General features: G+C 50.8%; 1 protein-coding gene across 6 annotated transcripts in view; it reads right to left on the reverse strand.

Annotated features, from left to right (window-relative positions):
- Window positions 1-25,385, reverse strand: part of DHRS3 (dehydrogenase/reductase 3) — a 47,804-nt gene that overhangs the window by 8,911 nt on the left and 13,508 nt on the right. For 3 of the 6 annotated variants that reach the window (XR_014054024.1, XR_014054023.1, XM_081491464.1), the window contains exons 2-3: window positions 910-1,053; window positions 65-184 (exon numbers count right to left, since the gene is read on the reverse strand). Coding sequence is in view for 4 of the 6 variants with exons in the window: in XM_081491464.1 (XP_081347590.1) it covers window positions 65-184; window positions 910-1,053 (264 nt within the window). In the remaining 2 variants the exon portion in view is untranslated. Of the gene's footprint in view, window positions 1-64; window positions 185-909; window positions 1,152-1,246; window positions 1,682-6,664; window positions 6,766-25,385 lie in introns of those variants that run through there. The other 3 variants (XM_081491467.1, XM_081491466.1, XM_081491465.1) reach the window with 3 other exon arrangements.

Here is a 25,385-nt window from a genome sequence, read left to right on the forward strand (position 1 = left end):
CCCTGGAAGGGAAGAACATGTCACTGACACGCCCAGCGCCGGCTCTGGCTCGGGACAACCTTACCCAGAACTGGCCCAGGGTGTTGATATGCTGGGACTTGAGAAGGGCATCATCATCGCTGTCCATCAGACTCTTCCCGTGGACCACGGCGGCATTGTTCACCAGGATGGTGATGTCACCCACCTGTGGGCAAGAAGGGGCCACGGGGCCATTAGGGCAGCCAGCCCCAGTGGCCTGTACCTGGAGAGGAGGGACCTGGCCCTGGGCAGCCACATCGCCTCCCTGAGCATCAGTCTTGATTTGTAAGATGAGGCTCATAACCACCCCTGGGTTGCTCTGGGGATCAGAAATAACTTACGGCACATAATATATCTGTCACAGAGCACACCTATAATAAGTGAGGTTATTGTGACATAAACATAGTTAACATTTGCTGTGTGCCAGATATCTAACAGGGTGGTTTCTGCTCTCTCGGACCTCACTGATACACTCAGTCTAACTAGATGGCTGGAGTTGGGGGGATTTTCCCAGACAGCCATAAGACATTTGCTCTCCCTTTCCGCCACCCCACCACCCCAGGGTTTAGGATAGAGACTCACAGGCCTAAACCTCCAAAGAGGATAACAGGTGATTAGTCAATCTATGTCCCTAGTCCCTGCTCTCTGCAACACACACCCACACAAACTTCCAAAGGGGACAACAGGTGATTAGTCAATCTATGTCCCTAGTCCCTGCTCTTTGCAACACACACACACACAAACTTGGACCAGCTTCACAGGAGAGTCCTCCGAGGTGTCCTGCAAACAGCCATTCCACCATAAGCAAAGCTCTCTCCCAAGCCCCGTGAAACTGTCCCCTTTGGCTAGGATTCCGACAGAGCTGAGGCCAGCGCCTCCCAGACTGCTCACCTTCTCCCGCACAGCTTTGGCTGTCTGGTACACCTCCTCCCGGTTGCCCACATCACAGATGAAGTAGTGGCACTCGGTGCCCATCTGCCGAATCTCCTCCGTTGTCTCCTTCAGGCATTTCTCAGTCCGGCCCCACAGAACGATCTGGAAGGAGGACAGTGGTGCTGAACAGGTGGTCACGAAGGGAGCCATCAGAAATTCAGTACGTAAAGTAATTTGCCCCATGACTGCCATGATTCCATCTGAAGAGAGTGTACAAAGTCACAATATGACTTTTTAAAGGGAGGTCGCCTACTCTGAAGGGAACCAAGAGTTTCTGAGCCCACTGATGCCTCACCGATGGATGCATGGTCCGCAAGTCTTCCCTTTTTAAAATTTATTGTACTTTTGGCTATGCTGGGTCTTCATTGCTGCAGGCAGGCTTGCTCTAGTTGCGGTGAGCTCAGGCCACTCCTCATTGCAGTGCGGGGCGTCTCACTGCAGTGGCTCCTCTCGTTCCAGAGCACGGGCTCTAGGGTTCTTGGGCTTCTGCAGTTGCAGTACGTGGGCCTCAGTAGCTGTGGCTTCTGGGCTCTCGGGCACAGGCTCAATAGTTGTGGCCCATGGGCTTAGTTGGGCCTTCCATGGTGGCTCAGATGGTAAAGAATCTGTCTGCAGCGCGGGAGACTGGAGTTTGATCCCTGGGTCAGGAAGATCCCCTGGAGAAGAGAATGGAACGGCAAACCCACTCCAGTGTTCTCGCCTGCAAAATCTCACAGAGGAGCCTGGCGGGCTATAGTCCATAGCGTCACAACGAGTTAGACACAACTGAACAACTAACAATTTCACTTTTCACAAGCTTAGTTGCTCTACAGCATGTGGGATCTTCCCAGACCAGGGATGGAACCCATGTCCTCTGCATTGGCAGGCAGATTCTTAACCACTAGACCACCAGGGAAGTCCTTCACGAGGGACTTTCTTTCTTATGTATTCCTTCCAGGATGACATCTCCTGCCAGCTCCATTCCAGTGACCCTATCCAGTTAAATGTAGCAGCAGAGTTCTTGTACAATGTTCCAGAATGCTTTCAGCTACGAGAAGCTGGTGTTCTCACCTGAGGTCTAGAGCCTGGTGGGTGAATGGACTGCAAGGTTCTGGCCGTAAGGCGCCAGGAGACTAAGCAAGGCCTTCCCTTCTACCCAGCTGTGGTCCCAAGTGGAAGGAGGGCAGGGAAGACAGGCAGCCAAGAAAGAAACACGACCTCACCCCACGGGTAATAAATGTGGGACTCATTATGCCAGGAGATGACCCTGGCAGGACCAAGACATGAATTCTATTTTTTTTTTTCTTAATTTATTTATTTTAGTTGGAGGCTAATTACTTTACAATATTATAGAGGTTTTTGCCATACATTGACATGAATCAGCCATGGGTTTACATGTGTTCCCCTTCCTGGACCCCCCTCCCACCTCCCTCCCCATCCCATCCCTCTGGGTCATCGCATTGTACCAGTCCTGAGCACTTGTCTCATGCATCGAACTTGGACTGGCGTTCTGTTTCACATACGATAATACACTTGTTTCAATGCTATTCTCTCAGATTGTCCCACCCTCACCTTCTCCCACAGAGTCCATAAGACTGTTCTATGCATCTGTGTCTCTTTTTCTGCAAGACATGAATTCTTAAAGGGAGTTGGACAAATTTATGAATGGCTGGCCATAAAAGGCTCAGAAGAAAGGGTGGGCTAATTCTCAACCTTGACCTACAGGAGAATGACACTCCTTCCCATGACACGTCTTTGAGTCCAGAGAGGCCCCTGTTGGTAAAACGGGGCTGGGTGACAGGGAACTAAGAATCCCAAGATCCAGCATAATCAGCACAAAGGCAGAAAGGCTGGGAGCTGGAGAGAATCAGAGAAAGGAAGAGATAAAAGGCTCCTTGGGGATTAATCTAATGGGTTTCTATTTTTGTTTCTTCTCTTTAAAATTATCAATGAAATTCCTCCTTTAAAAATAAAACCCAACACAAAAACTCCATGTGTGAAACCAGTAAAAGGAATAAATTACACGTCCAATTCCATGTTTTCTTACTTGAAAAGCCATGCGTGACAGCAAAAAGGCTGAGCTGGAAAGGTGAACATTTTCAAGTGGGTGATGGATGTAACTTGAGTCACACCAGACCAGAATCTATTTGCTCTGCAACTCGGTACGGAGGAAAGTCAAACAGACAAGTAGTTGTTGGTGATAACAGTTTATCAACTGTTTACCTTGAAATATCAGAACATTCACAATACCACACAGGGTGCAAAATGGCTGCAGCTGGTGGGACACACAGATGTGTTGATGGCTCCCATGGATTTGACTTTTTTATTAGAGTTTAAAAATATATATATACTTATTTATTTATTTGGCTGTGCTGAGTCTTAGTTGTGGCACTTGGGAACTTTAGTTGCAGCATGTGGGGTCTAGTTCCCTGCTCAGGGATTGAACACAGGCCCCCTGCATTGGAAGCATGGAGTCTTAGCCACTGGACCACCAGGAGAGTCCCCTTTATCAGAGTTTTTAAAACTTTCAAAATATTTCTTAAAGGAAAATAAGAGTGTTCTTTCTTCTCCTGCAACATCTCTGGGAAAGCCCAGTTTGAAAACCCCACCTTGTCTAACCACTTTATTTATTTTAATTGAAGTCTTGAAATATGGGAAGGGCTTTACGAGGGAGAATTCCATCAGCCACCCTCCACGATGACAAAAGTCCTCCAAGAGCAAACGGACTGCAATTAGACAGGCTCCAAGGGACATTTTCTTGTCTGTTGAACTAAAAACAGACTTCAAATATGTCTCTCCAGGAAAGGCTGGAGAGATTTCCTTCATGAAGAAGAAAGAGATAAACTGTTCATTGTGTTCAGTCATCCTCCATCATATCAGACCTCACTGCTGTCTTGTAGTCACTGTCATCCTAGTTTCTTCCCATCCTCCCTGTCACCCCATCTGTCTGTCAGTCCATCCTTCCTCACATTCATCCACCCACTCATCCATCCATCCATCCACCCACCCATCCTTTCTTCTTTCTACTCACCCCGCTCCATCCCACTCCACTCCATCCATCTAATTTCTGAGCATGTCAGATTGAGGTGGAAGAAATCCTTGGCCTCCTTTCTCCTGCTCTGGTTCCTGCCTAACGCCATCCCACCAGCTTGTCTGGGGAACAGGACCTGGGGGTTTGCACAGTTCCCTAGTGTCTGGCTGAGGATAAGAGCGGTACTTCTGGGACTCTGAGAACTTCTGGACTTGTTGACAGAGCAAGGAAGCTTAAAGCAGCGATGCGTATGGGTTAGAAGGTGCAGGGGTCCAGACACCTGGGAGCACAAAGAAACCAGCAGACAGAGAACCAGGGAGGCAGCACTGTCTGCATGGCTAGAAGGACACCCTGGGGAGGAAAACAGGGACTGGACTGAGGGAGGTGAAGCAAAGTCTGTGCCCCACTGTCTTCTGTGTGTGGGGTACACACCCAGGTGGGATGCTGAGGTTTGGTCATTTCCTTTCGAGGGTCTGCTGAGGATGCCCCTGGTGGGTTGGGGGACTGGCCTCCTCATGCTCAGAGCCCCCATCTCTGACAGAGCGCTGGGAGGGGTTTACTTCTGTCCTCCTCACCCCATCCCTCTAAGCCGGGAGTTCCCCGAGGGCCTAGATTCTGCCTTGTTCATTTCACATCTCAGTGTTTGGCAACGCAAGTGCTCTTTGTTCAGTGAATGAATGAAAAGTTCAGGGCCGCAGGTAGGAAGGGTTCGGATGTGGTTAAGTAGCCTCTCTGAGGCTGGGATGAGCCCAGCTCCCTTGATTGAGCTGTTTAGGGTCCCAGAAGCTTCTACCCACAGGCTACTTAGACCAAGAGTTAGCGAGACCTGGGGTTTCACTCAGAACCTCAGAACCACCCTGGACTGAGCTGCGAGGTGAGGCCCGGGCCGGCGTGTTGCCCCTTGCTGCGTGTCTCTGTGCACATCTAGTTGAACGTGTCTCTCTCTGCATGGGTGGTTGTGCGTGCAGCCTCTGCACTGCTAGGTGCTTCCTTGGGCCCACGGTGGATGCTCCGAGTTCCTGGGAAGCCAGGGACTTTTTTAAAATATATATTGTTTTTTTTTTTATGAACAAATTAAAAGAAGTCCAGATGGCAGTGGGGGCACCTGAGCTGCTGACTTGGTTACAAAGGAAGCCTGTGGACAGGAATGGGTGCAACCAGACTTCAAGGCTAGAGACCCTTCTCTCCCACCCACCTTAGGGCCCTCTTGGCCTAAAATCATTGGTCCCAATCTTCTTTGACAGCAATTCTGCCGAGGGCAAGTTGCTGTGGTGCGGACAGTGTGGGGCAGGAAATCCCATCCCCACAGGTAAGGCCGGGGCTGCAGAGGGCCCAGGGCAGAAAGAGAGGAAAGGGGACAGGGACCCTCCAAGCTGAATGATTGGTCAAGGTTTGATGGGTTGCCCATCAACCCATCAGGCTGGGCATGTTCCCATCTTGGGACCGAGGCGTGTCTCCGTGGTGATGGGGAGGCCAGAGCTGGTCACCCTGATGGAGACTTCAAGTAACTGAGCCACTGGGAGTGGGAAGGATGGGGCTTCTTCCCGGGCAGGTGCTGCCCGGTGGACACACTACAGCTGCTGTCCCTTCTCCTCCTCCTCCAGCCCCCTGCTGGGACCCCTCTAGGACCCCGGAGTCACTGACCAGGAATCCGGCAGGTACAGTTCAGTGGTTGGCCCAGGCGGCTCCTCACTAGAGTCACTGGGGGTGACCCCAGACACCTAACAGGACAGGGGTCCCACCAGGTGCCCGAATGAGGCTGAGGCCTGGGCAGGTAGGAGGTCTGAGAGGAGCATGGGGTAAGCCGCCTGGGGCAGGGGCAGATTTATGAGCCCTGGGAACCCAACACTGCCTCCTCTTAATTAACTTCCAGAACAGAGAGCAGCTGGGGAGGGTCAGCGGCCCAGGATTTACTCCTAAGCCGGGTTTACAAAATAAGAGCTCAGAGAGGCTCGACACCTTCTGGCCTCCCCTCCCCTTGGGGCAAAAGGTTAGCTTCTGTCCTGAGAGGAGGAGGGAAGTGGGGTGAAGACCCCTGGCCTTCCAGGCCTCGGGGTCCTGCCCTCCTCTCCCTTGGCACTGCCCTAACAGTGAGCCTGAAACCTCCCAGCAGCCCCCGAAGTTGACGGCTACCATGATCCATTTTTTATGGCCGAAAATACTGGCTCAAAGGTGCTAAGTTAGCTTGTCCAAAGTCATGCTCAGCAAGTGGTGGGGGCAGGATTTGAACCCAGAGCCTTTGTCCTCTGCAGATGCACCCCTGAAACCGAAGGCACGGGGTGGGGGAACGTTTCTGAGCTTTGAGAATTCTGCTCCCAAATCCCAGCTGAGGGCTGGGTGCTGTGCCCTCGAGGGGGTTAACAGAGCAAATCAGACATGGCCCCTGTCTCAGGGAGACAGCAAGGAAATGAGAAAGCAGTTGGACACAAAGTGCCATGAGTGGGAAAAAGAATAAGATGAGAACCTGATGCTAAGATATTGGCTTTTTTTTTTTTTTTTTTACCATTCTCAAGTAAACTTTCTAACAAGTGGAAAGCAGATGCCCATGAAAATCTAGATGTTTTAATAAAAAGATTCAGGACTTCCCTGGTGGAGCAGTGGTTAAGAATCCACCTGCTAGTGGAGGGGACGATGGGTTCAACCCCGTCTGGGAAGACTCCACATGCCACAGGGCAACTAAGTCTGTGTCCCACAACTACTGACCTGCATGTCCTAGAGCTGGTGTTTCACAACAAGAGAAGCCACCACAACGAGAAGCCAGAGCATCGCAACTAGAGTGTAGCTTTTCAACTAGAGAAAAGCCCCTGCAGCAGCAAAGACCCAGTACAATCAAAAAAAAGAAAAAAAAAAAGAGATCCATGTCAGTTTCTAATGTATTAATAAATTATAATAAAGATGACTATATATTTACATTTAAAAAATAAAAGAGAAATTGGGGCATTTCTGAGGTCACTGTATTATGCCCATTGTATATCTAACGAAACTGCAACTCAGAGAGGCTAAGCAAGTGGTCTGAGGTCACACAGCAACCAACAGGACAGAGCTGGGATTTGAGCTGAGGTTTTTTACCACCATTCCCTGTCCCAGTAGGAGAAAAGCTATTTCTTCTCTTCATGTGGTTCTGTGGGGATTAAGCATGAAGAAACTGGCAGCCACCAAGTGTTCTAACATTCTCTATTTCCCATGGAGAAGAGCTGAGAAAGTCACAGCACTGTCCCTTGATACACTGTCTTCTGCAGCCATTAGAATGAAGAGAGTTCACACCATGGAAAAACGGTCAGGATAAAAGGGTGCAGAATTACCCATATAGGATAATCTCATCTCTGAAAACATAACAAGTTGATGGACATCACTAGGCTACATAGAACAGAGGTGGTCTTGGGTAGGACCTTAGGTTTACTTCTTTGTGCTTGCCTATCTAATGCCTCTAAAAGACAAATATCATCATTTATGATCTTCAAAAAAGGAAGACAGAATAACAGCTTCCCCATACATCATTTCCAAAACAGGCCATTTCACACAAGTGACTCAGCACAGCTTGTCCAACCTCTTCCGGGCTCCCATCCAGTGTGAGGTGACTATTTGCATGTCTCTCTTCCCCACTGCTGAGTGAATGCATGAGGCTACAGTGAACACCTTACACTCAATCATTCTGCACTGTGTGCTGTCTTACCATTTCACATCTGTGCATGATCTCTTGGAGGGCAGGAACTAAATCTCATCTATCCTGGGTTCCCTGAGACCCTACCTAGTGTGCAGCACAGACTGTTTCAAATGCCAAGGCTACTTGTGAAATCCTATTCATCCTGCAGAACCCTGCTTGAATGGCCCCTCAAATCTGAAGCTTCCCTGGCTCCCTTTCCATCATCCCTACAACAATAATAACACCACTATACACTGGCTAACATCCATTGAGCATTTTTCATGAGCCAGATACTGTGCTGAGTACATCCAAATGTTTTCTCCTTTCATCCCCACAATCCCACCTGTAGGTAGGATCTCTCCCCCTTCTACTGGTGAAGTGCAGACAGATAAAATGACTTGCCCAAGGTTATACTACTTATAAACAGTGACATAGGTGACTCAGAACTCATGTTCCTGAGAGCCAACATTGACCCTGTACAGATGTGAGAGTTGGACCATAAAGAAAGCTGAGTGCTGAAGAATTGATGTTTTCAAACTGTAGTGCTGGAGAAGACTCTTGAGAGTCGCTTGGAAAGTAAGGAGATCAAACCAGTCAATCCTAAAGGAAATCAACCCTGAATATTCATTGGAAGGCCTGATGCTGAAGCTCCAATACTTTGGCCACCTGATGCGAAGAGCCAGCTCATTGGAAAAGACTCTGATGCTGGGAAAGATTGAGGGCAGGAGGAGAAGGGGGCAGCGGAGGATGAGATGGTTAGACAGAATCACTGACTCAATGGACATGAATCCAAAAAAAATCCAGGAGATAGTGAAGGACAGGGAAGCCTGGCATGCTGCAGCCCATGGGGTTGCAAAAAGTCAGACAAAACTTACAAACTGAACAGCAGCAAAGCACACAGATGTGAGTGTGCTGGGCCTATTTATGAACACCCTGCCTCCCCTATGAGCTTAAGAAGTCCTCTGGGGAGTCCTTAGTCAGCATCAAGCACGGGCCAGGTACAGAGTAAAAACCAAGTGCTGTCACGTGACACTGGCCCCAGGAGGGCTCGAGGAAAATCTGCTGACCAGAGAACAGTGAGTATCTCTCCTCCACCCAGGGCTCACAGGAATGCCTGGCCTTGGCGTTCATAGCTGGAGTTCAGCCGGGGCGCATGGTCCCACCAGAGACGTGAGCTGGGTGGTCTTTGTGTGGCTCCCAGGAGGAGCATCTGTTTATAATTGGCAGCCCCAGAAAGATCCAAGTCCCTGGGCAGATCTTTGGCAGACCTGCTGGTGTCCCATGGGCCCCGGGTTTTGGAGTAAAGCAGTGCTGAGCTGGCTTCTCAGAAGGAAAGAAAATACCCATTGGAGACCCCAAAGTGTGGCAGGGTGGGTAGGGGTGGGAAGGTCACAATGTGAAGAGTACACAGCTCTCCTCCAAACTCAGCACTTCCAGCAAGAATATGTGAACAAAAATCCACCCTGTGGCCAAATGAGAAGAAGCGAGCAGAAAAACCGAGTGTGTGATGAAGAGCAGGGTGCCAGCAAGGAGGGGCTGAGTGGACCTGCCTGCGGGCCCGCAGGTTGTATTTGAAACACTGACGGTGTGTATATAAAGCAAGCTACATTCTGAGTTTTCTGCTCTTTCACATCCCTCTCTATTTCCAAAAATAAACCTCTTTGGTTTTTTTTTTTAATTTTTAATTTTAAAAATTTATTTCATTTATTTATTTTTTGGCCACATGGCATGCAAGATCTTAGTTCCCAACCAGGGCTCGAACCTGTGCCCCCTGCCATGGAAGTGCAAGGTCCTAACCACTGGACCACCAAGGAAGTCCTGAGACCTCTTTCTTGGGTAGAGGAGCCTAGAACATGGGCTCAGGAGCAAGATACCCTACGTTCAATTGTCTGATCTACCACCTACACAAATCTGGAAAACCCACTTAACTTCTCTATAAATTAAAGTTGTAAAGCATCCACTTGGAAAGGTGGTTGGGAGGATAATGGAAGGACATGATAAATGCTAGCTATTATTTTTATCATTGTTATTGTTCAGTCGCTAAATCGTGTCTGACCCTTTTCGATGCCATGGACTGCAGCACACCAGGCTCCCCTGTCCTCCACGATCTCCCAGAGTTTGCTCAGATTCCTATCCAATGAGTCAGTGATGCTATCTAACCATCTCATCCTCTGTGCCTCCTTTTCCTTTCTTCTTCTTATTACTATTACTATTATTAACCCAGGAGCAGAAATAGACCCTCCTTGCTCCCAGAAGTCTCCTTTATCCTTCACAAAGGTCTTCCCTGGTGGCTCAGATGGTAAAGAATCTGCCTGCAGTGGAGAATACCTGCGTTCAATCCCTGGGTGGGGAAGATCCCCTGGAGAATGGAATGGCACCTTACTCCAGTATTCTTGCCTGGAAAATTCCACGGGTGGAGGAGCCTGGTGGACTACAGTCCAAGGGGCCGCAAAGAGTTGGACACAACTGAGTATACGAGCAACACATCCTCCAAAAACCGGAGTCACAAGGGTGATGGATGCCTTTGTTATTGCTGTTCAGTTGCTCAGTCGTCTCTAACTCTTTGCGACCCCATGGACTACAGCACACCAGGCTTTCCTGTCCTTCACCATCTCCCAGAGGTTGCTCAAACTCATGTGTATTGAGTTGGTGATGCCGTCCAACCATCTCATCCTCTGTCGTCCCCCTCTCCTCCTGCCCTCAATCTTTACCAGCATCAGGGTCTTTTCCGATGAGTCGGCTTTTCAGGTAGCCAAAGTATTGGAGCTTCAGCTTCAGCATCAGTCCTTCCAATGAAAATTCAGGACTGATTTCCTTGAGGATTGACTGGTTTGATCTCTTTGCTGCCTAAGGGACTCTCAAGGGTCTTCTCCAACACCACAGTTCAAAAGCATCAATTCTTTGGCACTCAGCTTTCTTTATAGTCCAGTTCTCACATCTGTACAAGACTGGAAAAACCATAACTTTGACTATATGGACCTTTGTAGGCAAAGTAATGTCTCTGCTTTTTAATACGCTGTCTACATTCATCATTGCTTTTCTTCCAAGGAGCAAGCGTCTTTTAATTCCATGGCTGCAGTCACTGTCCACCATGATTTTAGAGCCCAAGAAAATAGTTTGTCGGTGTTTTCACTGTTTCTGTTTTTTGAATGTTGGATTTTAAGCTAGCTTTTTCACTCTCCTCTATCACCTTCATCAATAGGCTCGTTAATTCCTCTTCACTTTCTGCCATAAGGGTGGTGTCATCTGCATATCTGAGACTGTTGGTATTTCTTCCTACAAACTTGATTCCAGCTTGTGCTTCATCCAGCCTGGCATCTTGCGTGATGTACTCTGCATATAAGTTAAATAAGCAGGGTGACAATATACAGCCTTGATGTACTCGTTTCCCAATTTGGAACCAGTCCGTTGTTCCATGTAAGGTTCTAAATGTTGCTTCTGGACCTGCATATAGGTTTTGCAGGAGGCAGGTAAGGTGGTCTGGTATTTCCATCTCTTTAAGAATTTTCCACAGTTTGTTGTGATCCACATAGTCAAAGGCTTTAGCATAATCAATGAAGCAGAAATAGATGTTTTTCTGGAATTCTCTTGCTTTTTCTATGATCCAATGGATGTCGGTAATTTTATCTTTGGCTCCTCTGCCTTTTCTAAATCCAGCTTGAACATCTGGAATTTCTTGGTTCACATACTGTTGAAGCCTAGCTTAAGGGATTTTGAGCATTACTTTGTTAGCATGTGAAATGAGTGTGATTGTGCAGTAGTTGGAACATTCTTTGGCATTGCCCTTCTTTGGAATTGGAATGAAACTGATCTTTCCAGTCCTATGGCCACCTTTTCCAGTCCTGAGTTTTCCAAATTTGCTGGCATACTGAGTACAGCACTATAACAGCATCATCTTTCAGGATATGAAATAGCTCAGTTGGAATTCCATCACCTCCACTAGCTTTGTTTGTAGTGATGCTTCCTAAGGCCCAGTTGACTTTGCACTCCAGGATGTCTGGCTCCAGGTGAGTGATCACACCATCGTGGTTATCTGGGTCATGAAGATCTTTTTTTTTTTATAGTTCTGTGTATTCTTGCCACCTCTTCTTATCTCCTACTTCTGTTAGGTCCATATCGTTGCTGTCCTTTATTGTGCCTGTCTTTGCATGAAAAGTTCCCTTAGTATCTCTAATTTTCTTAAAGAGATCTCTAGTCTTTCCCATTCTATTGTTTTCCTCTATTTCTTTACATTGTTCACTTAAAAAGGCTTTCTTATCTCTCCTTGCTATTCTCTGGAACTCTGCATTCAGATGGGTATATCTTTCCTTTTCTCCTTTGCCATTAGCCTCTCTTCTTTTCTGAACTATTTGTAAGGCCTCCTCAGACAACCATTTTGCCTTTTGCCTTTCTTTTTCTTGGGGATGGTTTTGATCACTGACTCCTGTACCATGTTATGAACCTCCATCCATAGTTCTTCAGGCACTCTGTCTATCAGATCTAATCCCTTGAATCTATTTGTTACTTCCACTGTATAATCATAAGGGATTTGATTTAGGTCATACCTGAATGGCCTAGTGGTTTTCCCTATGTTCTTCAATTTAAGTCCAAATTTTGCAATATAATAGTGGTGGATGTCAAGATTCCAACTGGGGCTCCCTTGCCTCACCTGTGGACACAGCCTTGACCAGGGCTGAATCCCCAAATCTTAGAGAGCGCCAGTTCCCATCCTTCTACCAGACTTCTACCAGACTCAGAGGACCCTCCTGAGTCCAAACCCCTGACCAAGGCCTAGGAAGGAGGACACCAGCATCAAAAGCATCCAGCTGCAAAGCAGGCCACAGGTCACCTGTTAGGAAGATTTCTTGAGAGGAGAGGTTTTCAAGCTGAGCTCTAGGGACCCTGTGGGTTCTAGTAAGGAGCTTCAGGGGTTGCTGATGGGTGGGGAGCTTGATAGACAGAGTTCCAACCCACCCACCCATCCTGCAGAGCAGTGGCACTTTCATTAGGCTTCCATAATAGCCATTTCCACAAAGATTCTGTTGCTGAAAAGAATAGGGTTTGAATGTTACTACTCTGGATTATAGCCTTTTGCTTCCAGGATGGACATTTTTTTTTTTTTTTTTTTTTTTACTAGGAATGAACCCAGGTTGGAAGCCTCTAGCTCTCCCCTACTGGGACTGCCAGCCTGTCACTCCTGCTTCCACAAGCCAGCAGCCTTTCTTCTTCCAAAAGGCAACCCTTTAAAATCAACAATGGAGATTGGGTACCACTTCCAGGTGTGTCCTTCCTGGATTTCAAATTAATTAAGTAATCTATTTTTGGTCACACCCTGAGGCATGCGGAACTTCCCCGACCAGGGATCGAACTTGTGCCCCCTGTATTGGAAGAGAGGAGTCTTAACTACTGGACTGCCAGGCAAATCCCAGTTCCTGGACTTTCTTTCTGCCGTTCCTCCTGGGAGCCCTGTTTCCAGGCTCTACAAGCCCTGTCTGCACGCTGCTCTTTAAGAGGCCTCAGGTTTATTACCTGTGTCCCACTGTTGATCCGTGACCTTGGCGGGTCACCACTGGGTCTCTCTCTTAGGGACTTAGGCCAGAGCCCGCCTTCCCCTCCAGCTCCAGCACCGCTGAGCTCCCAGAGCAGGCCTCCCACGGAGCTGCGCGTGGTCAGATCGCACAAGCTCGTCCCCTGCCCGGGCCTGCCGAGAATGTTCTGGCTACTGCTGGCTCAGCTGTTAGAGAGGATTGTTTTGAAGCTCCTCAAATTAGATCGCCCAGCAGTGTCCTCCTCCCACAAGTTGCTGACCACAGCCTGGAGCCAGGCAGAGACTTCCTCCCGGCTGCTGTCCAGCCTGGAACGGGTCCCTTGGGAGGCACAGGGATGACCACGAGGGCTTGCGCCAAGCTCAACACCTGCCGCGGTCTCTCACCTCGTCCCCTGACAGCTCTAGGAGGCGGGGTATTGTATCCATTTCGTCCTGGAGAAAACCGAGGCACAGGGTTACAATACCAGCTGTGTGATATACCGTTACTCAGCTGGTAGGAAGCTGAGCTAGAATGCCAACCTGCACGGTCTGATGCCCCATCCTGAGCCCTCCACCTCTGTCCTTCACCTGCAGGAGCAAAGGGACCCCCTAAAAGGATGGGTCCATTCAGTGCACAGGTGTCACCGAGCACATCCAAGGGGCAAGGACTGGACAGTGGGGAAAGAAGTAAAGACACTGCCCTGTCCTGGTACAGTGCCTGGACTTGCTGACCAAGTACTTGCTGAATGACGACAGTGATGATCCTCGCCCCGCTGTAAGGACGCTGGGGGTCTTTAGCGGCTGAGATGGGAGAAGGGGATAGGAGCTGCTCCCCTGAGCATGGTGCCCAGGGCTGGTGGTTGGGAGCATCCTTGGTTCTGTTGCCTCCTCCACTGCTGCCACTCTGGGCCAAGCCCCATCATCCCTCACCTGGACCACAGCCATGGCCCATAGAGGTCTCCCAGCTTTGACCTTTGCCCCGATGCCCCCACCCCTGCCTCAGTCTATTCCCAACACAGCAGCCAGAGAGATCCTTCCAGAACTGTCAGACCCTGTCACTCTGCTCACAACTCCCAATGGCTCCCCGTCTCACCCAGAGTGAAACCTATAGTGTTCACTACAGAACACTAGTTCACTAGTTTCACTGTAGTGAAATCTAGAGTGACCACAAGTCTCTCCTGCTCTGATGTCCCCCCACCTCTCTGTCCTCAGCTCTTCCCCTCTCAGGGCTGACTGGTCTCTACCACGTTGGTCTCCTTGCCTGCATGATCACCCAGCCCGCTTCTACCCCAGGGCCTTTGCACCAGCTGTTCTCTGTCCTCTTTGCCCAAGTAGCCCTCATCTCACGCCCTCTCTTCTTACAGATTCTGCTTTACATGAGAGACCTTCATGTAAAGTCCTCCTGATCCCCAAAGACTCGCTCCCCAACACTACCTCTGCTTTTTAAAAATAGATTTTTATTAATAGTCTTTATGTTTTAGAGCCTTGAGATTTCCTATACACTCCTGCCTGCACACCTGGACAGCCTCCTCCACCATCAACATTAGTCACCAGAAGGGTACCTGCATTACAGTTGATGAACCCACACTGACACATTATTATCACCCAAAGACCATAGTTTACATTAAGGTTCACCCTTGCTGTTGTCTCTTCTGAGTTTTGGCAAATATATAATGACATGTATCCACCATTGTAGTATCAGAGAATGTAGCTTCACTGCCCTAAAAATACTCCAGGGTTTCCTTTCTTTCCCCGCAACCCCTGGCACCACTGATCTTTTTACTGTTTCTATAGTTTGGCCTTTTCCAGAATGAGATATAGTTGGAATCATCTAGGATGTAACCCTTTCAGACTGGCCTCTTCCACTTAGTAATACGCACTTGTGGTTCCTCCGTGTCTTTTCACAGCTTGATGGTTTATTTCTTTTCAATGGTTCATTTCTTTTCAGCACTGAGTATTATGCCACTGTCTGAAGGCTCCACAATTTATTTACTCATTCACCTACTGAAGGACTTCTTGGTTGCAAGGTTTGGCAATTAGGAATAAAGCTGCTATAAATATCCCTTGTGTATGTCCCCACTTTTTTAACTTCCCAGATCTCTTCTTTCTCAGTCCCTGAGACACATGATGAATGCCTCCACGTTGAATGCCTCATGTCCCTGAGGACAGAGGGCGCCCTTGTCAAAACCTAACACGGCCACCTGCCAAGAGCCACAGCTCAGAAACCAAGTGTGGCAACTCAGTTAAGTCCCATCTCATCCCTGAGTGTGATTCTTGTGAAGCTTTCTGGTTCTGAGACCACTGGGAAAATCCTCCAGGGAAACCATCTCCAAGACTAACTCTATGGGAAAGCTGAATAACGTCTCACTCACCCAAGGGCTGTGCCTCCCCACTGTCTGCCCTCAGCCCACACATGGCAAAACTCAGAGGGGGTGGGGAAACTCAGGCCAGAGTCACTGGCGGAAGCCCCATGACCATTGTCCCAGTTCCTCCACTTGGACTTCCTGATGGTGAATGCCAGGTGACCTTGGGGGTGCTGCCAAGAAGGGGAGAGGAGGGGCAGCATTTGCAGACCACTCTCCAACCCAGTGTTTGTCTTCTGTATTACCATCCTGAGAAATGGGGTCATACTTCCAGTGCTCAGGCAGGCTGAGTAACCCTTGCAGGCTGTGTCACCAGAAGTTTCAAGGCAACACGTGAGCCTGAATTCCGAAGTCAAGCTCTTTCACTACTCCCCATCCTGCTTCATTCACTCATTTGTTCTTTCACTCACTCATTCAAGGCATAGTCACTGGATGCCAGACACTGCTGGAGGCTCCGGGGTACAGTAGGAAAGAAATTCATCCCCACTCTCCTGGGGTTTGCTTTCAGATGTGTATGGGGAACAAGGGGACCAAGAGACAATCAGTGATTGACCATACAATATATAAAGGTGGCCAAAAGTGAAGGAAAGGAACAGGAAGCTTTGTAGGGGGGCTGGATACAGTGATCATGCAGTGGGAGTGTTATTTAGCCAGGGATGGGGACAGGAAGGGGCTTCCCAGGTGGCTCAGTGGTAAAGAACCTGCCTGCCAATGCAGGAGACATAAGAGACATGGGTTTAATTCCTGGGTATGGAAGATACATGGCAACCCACTCCCGTATTGCCCAGATTATCCTATGGACAGAGGAGTCTGGCAGGCTGCAGCCCATAGGGTCTCAAAAGAGTCGGATACAACTGAAACCAACTTAGCATGCATGCACGTATGGGGACAGGGAGAGCCTGTCTGATAAGCTAACATCTGGGCAGAGACTTAAGGGAAGTGAACGAGGAGGCCATGCAGATATCTGGGGAAGGAGCATTCCAGGCAGAGGGAAGAGCCAGTGCAAAGGCCCTGGGGTAGGAATAAGCTTGGTGTGTTCAAGGGACAGCAAGGAGGCCAAGTGGAAGAGCTGAGTGGGAGACATGAGGCTGGGGCTTCCTAGTGAGGTGGGAAGTCCTTCAGAGGGTTGTGCACAGAGAATGGACAGCTCCCCCTGGACTCTGGAACGAGTTTCCACTGCAGCACTGGGCGTTTGGAATGGGGTCGAGAACCAGGGCAGTGACCACAGCCAGGAGCTGCTGCTGGACCCACAGGTGGCTGAGGAGATAGATGGAGGGGAACGAGGTAGGGGCGGCTTGGGTGAAGGTGATGGAGGAGGAGGATTCAGCAAGACTGCGGGTTTGGGCTGCCAGGAGAAGAGGGGTGCCCAGAGGACACTAAAGGGTTTGACCTGAAAAACGGAAGGTCAGGGTTGCCATGAATTGAGGCCCCAAGCCTCCCTCTCTTGGGAAGGCCGGCTTTGTCATTCCCAGGTTCTGAGAAGGAAGAGAAAGATCCCCAGGTTCCTTCCGCTTCCAAAACACCCAGCTTAAGCAGGGGGAGGAGGGGGCGGTGACGGAGGAAACAGTTCCAGGTGGCCAGGCTCCTCAGGAAGAGGGTGCCTGGGGCGGGCCACGCAGGCCAGCTACCCACCTAGCATGCTCGGGTAAACATGCCAGTTTCCAATAACAAAGTGGCGGGCCACCCGAGGCCGCTCCGCGCGCAGGGAGGCGGTCCGTGCTCACATGATGGAGTGAGGGGGTGGCAGGAGGAGCCGCCGCCGGGGCGGGGGTTGGGGGTGGGGGAAACCTCAACGAATCTGGCAGGAGGCTCCAGGAAGTCCTTCTGAAAGTGGGCCCCGGGCCGGGCGGAGGGTGGGGCCCGCGGGGGTCCCGCGAGGGAGTGGGGTGGGGGTGGGCTGGAGTCCTTCTAGGTGGGGATCGGGCTGGGCTCTCATCAGGGGGACAGGGAAGGGGTGGAAAGGGGAAGGGAAGGGGCTGGGAGGTAGATGGGGAGGGTGTGGGGCGGGGCTGCGTCCTGGAGGTGCGGGTGTGAGGAGAGGCTTAGCAGGTGGGGGCTCGGGAGGGTTAGAAGGGGCGTCGCATTGGGAATGGGTTGGGGATTCAGAAGGGGAAGAGGCAGGGGACAGTAGGGAAGAGAGTGGGGTTGGGGTCGCGGCGTGGATGGGGAGGGGGAGGGCGGGGGTCGGGACGTGGACGGGATGGGGCCACGGCGGAGGGGGAGGGACCAGGTTGGGGTCGCACGCGGTGGGGGCGGGGTAGGGAAAGGGTCCCCTCCCGCTCCAGGGACCGCCCGCGCTTCCTCCCTCCGGCGGAGCGGTAAACAAACGCCGTGATGTCACCCGCGCCGCTGACCTGCGGCTGAACCCGGAGCTGTAAATGAGATGCAAGGTGCCAGCAGCCTCCGGGCCGCGCGGCCTGCGAGCCACACACGCTTCTCCGCGCCGGCCCGAGGTTCCCCCAGCTGCACACACGGACAGGATGCTGCAAACGCCACCAGACATTGCAACACGCAGCCAGTCTGCTGGCCGCGGCGTGAACCTTCCCGCCGCCTCCTCCGCCGCCCCCCGGCAGGCACCGGCCCAGCTGGAGCCCGGCTTCCCTCCTCCGGAGCACGCCTGGGGGCTGGCAGCTTCCACTCATCTGGGGTCAGCTCTCCGCTAGGCACCCCATCGCCTGCCTCCCCAGGGGGCCTCCAGACCCGAGAGGGTCAACTTTGGGCTTTCTGCCCAACAGGTCGGGAAGTGCCTGCCTTGCACTCGGTTTTCGGTGAAGCTCATTCCTTTTCCGTGAGGCCGGGCCGCTGGAGGCCCCTTTTCCAGGTGGAAGCCGATGCCTAAGTGTCCCCTGGCTGCCCACCAGCTGCTCCCTCACTCCACAGGGCAGGGGGCCACCCTTTTCTTCCAGAGAGCTCCCCCAGAGCAGCCCTGGATTGCCTACCCTTGGCAGGCGCCCCCTACCCCCACCCCCGCTGCTCTGAACTGCCCTTGGGAATGGAAATCGCCTGGCTGGGGCCAGGAAGGCCAGTACTCTATTCTGGAGTTGATTTGCTGTGTGACTTTGGAATGAGTCACTTGGCATCTCTGGGCTTCACCAAATACCACTGGGGAAGTGGGGAGGGTTGAAACTGGCCTCCCTCTGCTAGTGTGGGAAAGGTCAAAAGTGCAAGAAACCCTCACCAGGCTGCCAGGGCTGGTGAGAAGCCTCAGGTACAGAAGGCTGGCCTGGTGAGAAGGTAGAGCTGCTCAGAGAAATCAGGGCCAGCCTTCCCTGCTCCCAAACTCAAGCTTCTGCCTTCATTGTGAGAAGCTGGGGCTGTGGGGACATACCCGTAAACATTCCCCGGGGCCCAAGGAGCCACACACTGGCTCCCCTACATGGACCCCACTAACTCAAGTCCTTTAAGAAGCTGGAAAAACCTAAAATGACCATAGATCTTTCAAAAGCACCCCAAGAACCCAGCTCATAACGCCGGAGCCCATTCTAGCTTCTCTTTTACTGAAGTTAATATTAGGCTTCCCTGCTGGCTCAGCTGGTAAAGAATCCACCTGCAATGTGGGAGACCTGGGTTCGATCCCTGTGTTGGGAAGATCCCCTGGAGAAGGGAATGGCTACTCACTCCAGTATTCTGGTCTGGAGAATTCCATGGACTTAGTAGCTAAATCCCTCTCTCTTGCATCACCCTGTTTTGTCTTTCCAGAATTTTGTCACTATCTGAAAGTTTAATAGTTATTTGCTTGCTTGCCTTGTCTGTCCCCCACCCCCAATGCACACTCTACAATATAGGCTCACTGAACACTCCCCTGCACCTGGCCTGCTCATCAGGTGCCTGGTGAATATGTGAGTGAATGAATGAAATCATCTTGCCTCACGTGTGATATGGGCACTGACCTTGGGATGAATAAAGTTGACAGCTCAGGAGGTATGGCTATCATGAGGACCAATCACACCACTTGTTGGGCCCAGAAAAAAGGAAAATGTGTGGCTGCCAGTTGAAAAAATTATTGAGAATTTCAACATGGTGACAGCAGGGCACTGACAAGTGCAGGGCCCTTGTGAGCCAGGGGTTGTGTGTGACAGCTAGGGTCACACACCCAGGAAGCCAGACAAGGTGTTCATACATAGAGAGCACTCAGAAGCAATGCCCAAGGCGGGGAGTGGGGAGGTGGGGGGGCTGAATGCCAAGTCTCTGGCTTTCCACACTTTCCCTGGGCTGCAGGAAACTCGATCCAATAGAGTTTCTCCTTGTTGCAGAATGGATGACACCTCCCATACAGACAGCTGACAACAGCTAGCTAATTGAGGGTTGTCTGTGCTCCCAAAGGACACGTGCAAAAAGCAAAAGCAGGCAATATGGAGGCATGTTAGATTTAGGGGCAACAGTAAGCATGTAATGGTCATTGCCCTAGTGCCCTGGTTAGCATTTAGTCAGGAGCTTCTCTAAAGTGCTACAGTGAGGCTCACAATTCAAAAAACTCTAAAATCCTTTATTCCCCCTTAATTAGACCCATACACTTAGGCAAGTCCACAAGGGGCTGTGGACCTGAGCTGCTGGCCCACCTTAGAGATAAGGCACCAAGGTCCTGGCAATATCAAGGGCGTGGCCAGGAAATGGCTGAGCTGGGACCCTGGCATCACTTCTGGGAGCTGCTGGCGAAGGTGAGAATACAGCTGTTGTTTGGGGTAGAGAATGACGGCCTTTTTATGGGGGCAACTCTTTCAGCATCCCCTTTCCGACCCCAACCTGAAGCCCAGAGGCCCTTGAGCTGGTGTGTCCCAGGGAAGCCTCCAGCTAATTAAGCATTATTTATGGACCGGCCTCCTGAAGACAAGCTTTAAATTACTTGCAGGCTGTGCCAAGGTAGCTGTCTATCCTACCGGCTATTAATTAGGAATCAGTTTAATCTCTGCTGGACGAAGGTCAAACACTATGGAGTTGACCCGGCTGGCTGGCGTCGCACTATCAGGCTGAGGATCTGGGCCTGGAGGGCTGGGGGACTCAGGGGAAGTGGCAGGACATTGCAACGGGAAATGACCTGGTCAGCACATCCTGCAAAGGCCAGGATGCTGAGAGCAAAGCCACGTGGGCCTCGGCCCAGGAAGCCAGGCAAGGTGGGGTTTCCCTTTAGCACCAGCCCTGCAGAAAGTGGATTTCAGTGGTCCTCAGAGAGTGCCCCAGCCCTCCAACAGCAAAGAATTCTGCTGGAAATTCAGGCTTCCCTCACCTGCCTGGTCATGCAACCTGTAGAAACCCTTCTGTGGCTCCCTAGTGCTCTCCTGGGGCTTCCAGGGTGGCTCGTTGGTAAAGAATCCACCTGCAAGGCAGGAGATACGGGTTTGACCCCTGGGTCTGAAAGATCCCCTGGAGAAGGAAATGGCAACCCACTCTAGTATTCTGGCCTGGAAAATCCCATGGACAGAGGAGCCTGGCGGGCTACAGTCCACGGGGTTGCAAAAGAGTCGGACACAACTTAGCAACTAAACAACAACAGTGCTCTTCTAATCAAGTCCCGATTCCAGCCCATGGCCACCAAGCTCTGTGAGCTCTGCCAGGCCAGACTCTCTTATCTCCCACTTTCCAGACATGCTCATCCCCTCTGCCTGGAATGTTCGCCTTCCATGGCCTCCACCTCAGTCTTGATGCCTCACCTTAGACCCTGCGCCTAGCCATTGCCAGCCTTCCTTCCCCAGAAGCCAGACTGCCTGGATACAGATCTCATGACTATGTGTACTGTTAAGCAAGTATTTAACCTATGTGAACCTTTGTTTTCTCATTTTTAAAATAGGGACACAGGACTTCCCTGGTGGTCCGGTGACTAAGACTCCATGCTCCCGATGCAGGGGGCCTGGGTTCCACTTCTGGTCAGGGAACTGGATCCCACATGCCGCAAGTAAGAGTTTGTATGCCACAACTGAAGACCTCGAGTGCTGCAACGAAGACCTGGCACAGCCAAATAAATAAATTTTTTTTTTAATTAAAAAAAAATAATAAAATAGGGACAGTCATAGTTCCTCCCTCACTGAGTTGTTCTGAAGAGCAAATCAGATTGTTCCTGTAAACAATTTAGTGTGTTGTTGTTGTTTAGTTGCTAAGTTATGTCCAACTCTTTGCCACCCCATGGACTCCTCTAGCCCTGCCAGGCTCCTCTGTCCATGGAATTTTCAAGGCAAGAATCCTGGAGTGGGTTGTAGTTTCTTTCTCCAGGAGATCTCCCCGATCCAGTGATCGAACCTGTGTCTCTTGCATCGGCCAGTGGGTTCTTTACCATCTGAGCCACCAGGGAAGCTCCACTTAGTGTGTAGGAAGAGTTTTATTAACAATGGCAAAGACTGATTGGAAACCCCTCCCTTTGCTCAGAGCTGCATCCCACTCCATCAAAGTGTCTATCATGCCTCAGTGTCACTGAGAGCCACGGGTCCGTTCTCCCAGCTAGCCCGAAGAGGGGACCTATGCTTTTCCCCTGTGATGCCCACCCGGCCCCTGTGACCTAGGAGAGCCCCTTGCACACCCTTCCCTGCTGTCAGATCTACCCCCATAAGAAGCCTTCCAGGATGACCCAGTTTTCTTCTCTGTGGAGCAGCTGCCACCCAGCGTGGGGTCAGTTCAGATCCCTTGTTGCTGTTTTGTTCTCCAAGGACAAATCCCACAGATGACACTCTACTGCCCTAGCCACACTGCCAGCCTCTCTGTGTGCTTGGTGAAGGTGGATGACACCTGGAAAAGAAGTTTGCATTCAGCAGGTGTTCAGGGTATATCTAGCCAGTGTTTTCTGAGCCCCTGGCTGGCATGTTCAACAGTCTCCTGGGAAGTTGGGACTAGCACTGTCATATAATAGATGAGAAAACTGGGGCTCAGAGAGCGTGGCCAGCAGAATAATGGCTTCCTCCAGGACATCTAGGGCTTCCCAGGTGGCTCAGTGGTAAAGAATCTGCCTGCCAATGCAGGCGACGCAGGATATGCAAGTTCAATCCCTGGGTTGGAAAGATGCCCTTGGAGGAGAAAATGGCAACCCATGCCAGTATTCTTCCCTGGGAAAGTCCATGGACAGAGAAGCCTGGCAGGCTAGTCCATGGGGTCGCACAATAGTTGGACATGACTGAGCAACCGAGCACACCAGGATTTTTTTAGTCACTCAATTGTGTCTGACTCTTTGGGATCCCATGAACTGTAGCCTGTCAGGCTCTTCTGTCCATGGAATTCTCCAAGCAAGAATACTAGAATGGGTTGCTATTTCCTTCTCCAGGGGATCTTCCCGACTCAGGGGTCGAACCCACATTTCCTGCATTGGCAGGTGGATTCTTTTACCATCGAGCCACCAGGGAAGCCCTGAGCATTCCAGGATGCCCATATCCTAAACCCCAGAACCTGGGACTATGTTAACTTACACAGGAAAGGGAGATTTAAGGTTGCAGATAGAATTAAATTTGCTAATCAACCGACTTTAAAATAAAAAAACTGTCCTGGATTATCCGGGAGAGCTCAGTGTAATAACAAGGGGCCTGAGAAGTGGCAGAAGGAGACAGAAGAGAGAGGGAGATGTGACCACGGAAGCTGGGTTAGGGTGATGCAATCTCGACGGCTTTGAAGGTGGAGGAAGGGGCCATGAGCCAAGGAATGTGGGCAGCTTCTAGAAGCTGGAAGAGGCGAGGACATGGATTCTTCACTCCAGCCTCCAGAGGGAATGTAGCCCTGACACCTTGATTTTAGCCCATGAGACCGCTGTTGGACTCCTGACCTCCAGAACTGCGAGAGAATGAACGTGATTTTTAAGCCGCTGAGTGTATGGTGTGTGTTAGCACAGCTGCAGGAAGCTCAGGCAGAGAGGTGGAGAGCTGGAGAGCCGGGTCTGAAACCAGAGTTGTCTCCAAAGTCTGTGGGCTTCCAGTGGTGTGGCAGCCCCTCCCTCATGCTAGCCTGTCAGCATCACTTAAAACAAACCCTCTATTGGACTTCCCTGGTGGCTGGGAAATCCCATGGACAGAGAAGCCTGGTGGGCTAGTCTACTGCGTGGTAAAAGAGTTGGACACGACTGGTGGCTCAGTGGTAAAGAATCCGCCTTGCAGTGCAGGGGACACGGGTTCAATCCCAGTCGTGGGAAGATTCCACATGCAGCTGAGACTAAGACCCAATACAGCTAAATAAATAAATATTAAAAAACAACACCACCACCACCAACCCTCTGTCATAAAGATATGCTCCAGAGGCTTTTGTAGAGGGTGCACGAGAGGGGTTGCAAGGAATAGTCAAACAGGAGCCACAGCCTCATCTGACTGACCAGGACTTTTCATACAGTATCTCATTGAAATCTCCTTTTATAGAAGAGGAAACTGAGGCTCAGAGAGGTTTAATAACTTGCTTAGGGCCACTCAGCAAGTGAGTGGAAGAGCATGCATATGAATTTTGGTTTGTTCACTCCTGAGCTCAAAATCTGAATCACAACTGTATACCAGCTCCTTAAAAAATAAAGCTAAACTTAGGTGCACACACATGTGCACTCATGCACACACACACACATACCTGCCAACCTGAAGGCTCAAGAGGTGGCCCCCAAACCAGCACAGCCAGTCAGGAAGAGGAGGAGGGCACAAGCTGTTCCCAGCCCACACTGCCCCGTGCCCCTGGCAGGTCTGTAGGACCCCCACGGCCTCGCTGTGGGTTCGCCAGAGAAGTGGCCTGAGGAGGTGAGGCAAGGATGCCCCCTCTGCCAAGTGAGACATGAGAACATGGCATGTGGGAGTCGAGGGTGGCCTGACTCCATGTGGGTGTGTCTGGCAGGACTGCCTGCCTGCAGGAAGGTCACACTGCCCTTTGTGGTCATGCTGGCTCCAGCCCCACCTCCCCATGATGACCTGGTATGGGGCCTGTGAGAGCTCAGGGCATGCTGGACTGGCCAGCTTAGCTTGACTCTGTCTCCCGGCCCCTGGGAGAGCTCTAAACGCACCCAGAGACTCTCCTTCCAACCTTGGAAGGACTTTGCATCAGAGAGCCAGCTTCTCACATCCAGGGAAGCACGAGTAGTAACACTGACCTAGCAAAGGGGCCTCCTTTACTCTCCTGTCCAAGTGGCCTTACCTCTTCCAGAAAAGGATACCAAGAAAGTTTGTTGACAACCTGCTGGACCACCGTAATTGGCTGCTCAGAAGGCTTCTTTGAGGTGCAAACTCGCTGAGAGCAGACAGGTTTCAGGTCAAGACAGAAAAGTCTATTCTGTCTTTTTTGTTGGTAAGTGTCAGTAAATGACCTGATAAGGTCTGCAGAACTGGTGGCTCAGTGGTAAAGAATCTGCCTGCAGTGCAGGGACACAGGTGACTCGGGTTCAATCCCTCGGTCAGGAAGATCCCCTGGAGGAGGAAATGGCAATCCATTCCAGTATTCTTGCCTGGAGAATTCCATGGACAGAGGAGCCAGGTGGGCGACAGGGATCACCATGGGATCGCACAGAGTTGGACATGACTGAACGACTGAGCACGCATGTCAGTAAATGACCTGATAAGGTCTGCAGGACTAGACCTGGGAGGACTGGTTAAGAGATGCCTGGAGCTCCTGGATGTTTGTGCCTGAGATGAAAAACTGGATAGGTTCCTCCTTAAGAAGGAATACTAGACATCCACTCCTGATCCTCTTGCTCCTGGTAACAGCAGCCCCATGTCCCCCACAGAAGTCCATCTCTGCACTTACATGCTGTGGCTTGGCTGTTCCTCTAGCTCAGAGTCAGGCCCGAGACCCACAGCTGGTCAACCAGCAATTACACCACTGCCAGTGTCTGCTTCAGCCCAATCCAGCCATAATCAGGGAGACTCAACTCCTGGACCCCCTGGAAAAGTTGGGAGGAAGATACTGATCTGCCTGCTCCACTGGGAGCTGAGGGGGTCTAAGGGAGCAAGGGGCAGATATGAGCAGTCCCAAGGTGGG

This window comes from Giraffa tippelskirchi, chromosome 5, assembly GCF_054371585.1.
Source record: "Giraffa tippelskirchi isolate mGirTip1 chromosome 5, T2T-mGirTip1v1.2.pri, whole genome shotgun sequence".
Taxonomy (NCBI): domain Eukaryota; kingdom Metazoa; phylum Chordata; class Mammalia; order Artiodactyla; family Giraffidae; genus Giraffa; species Giraffa tippelskirchi.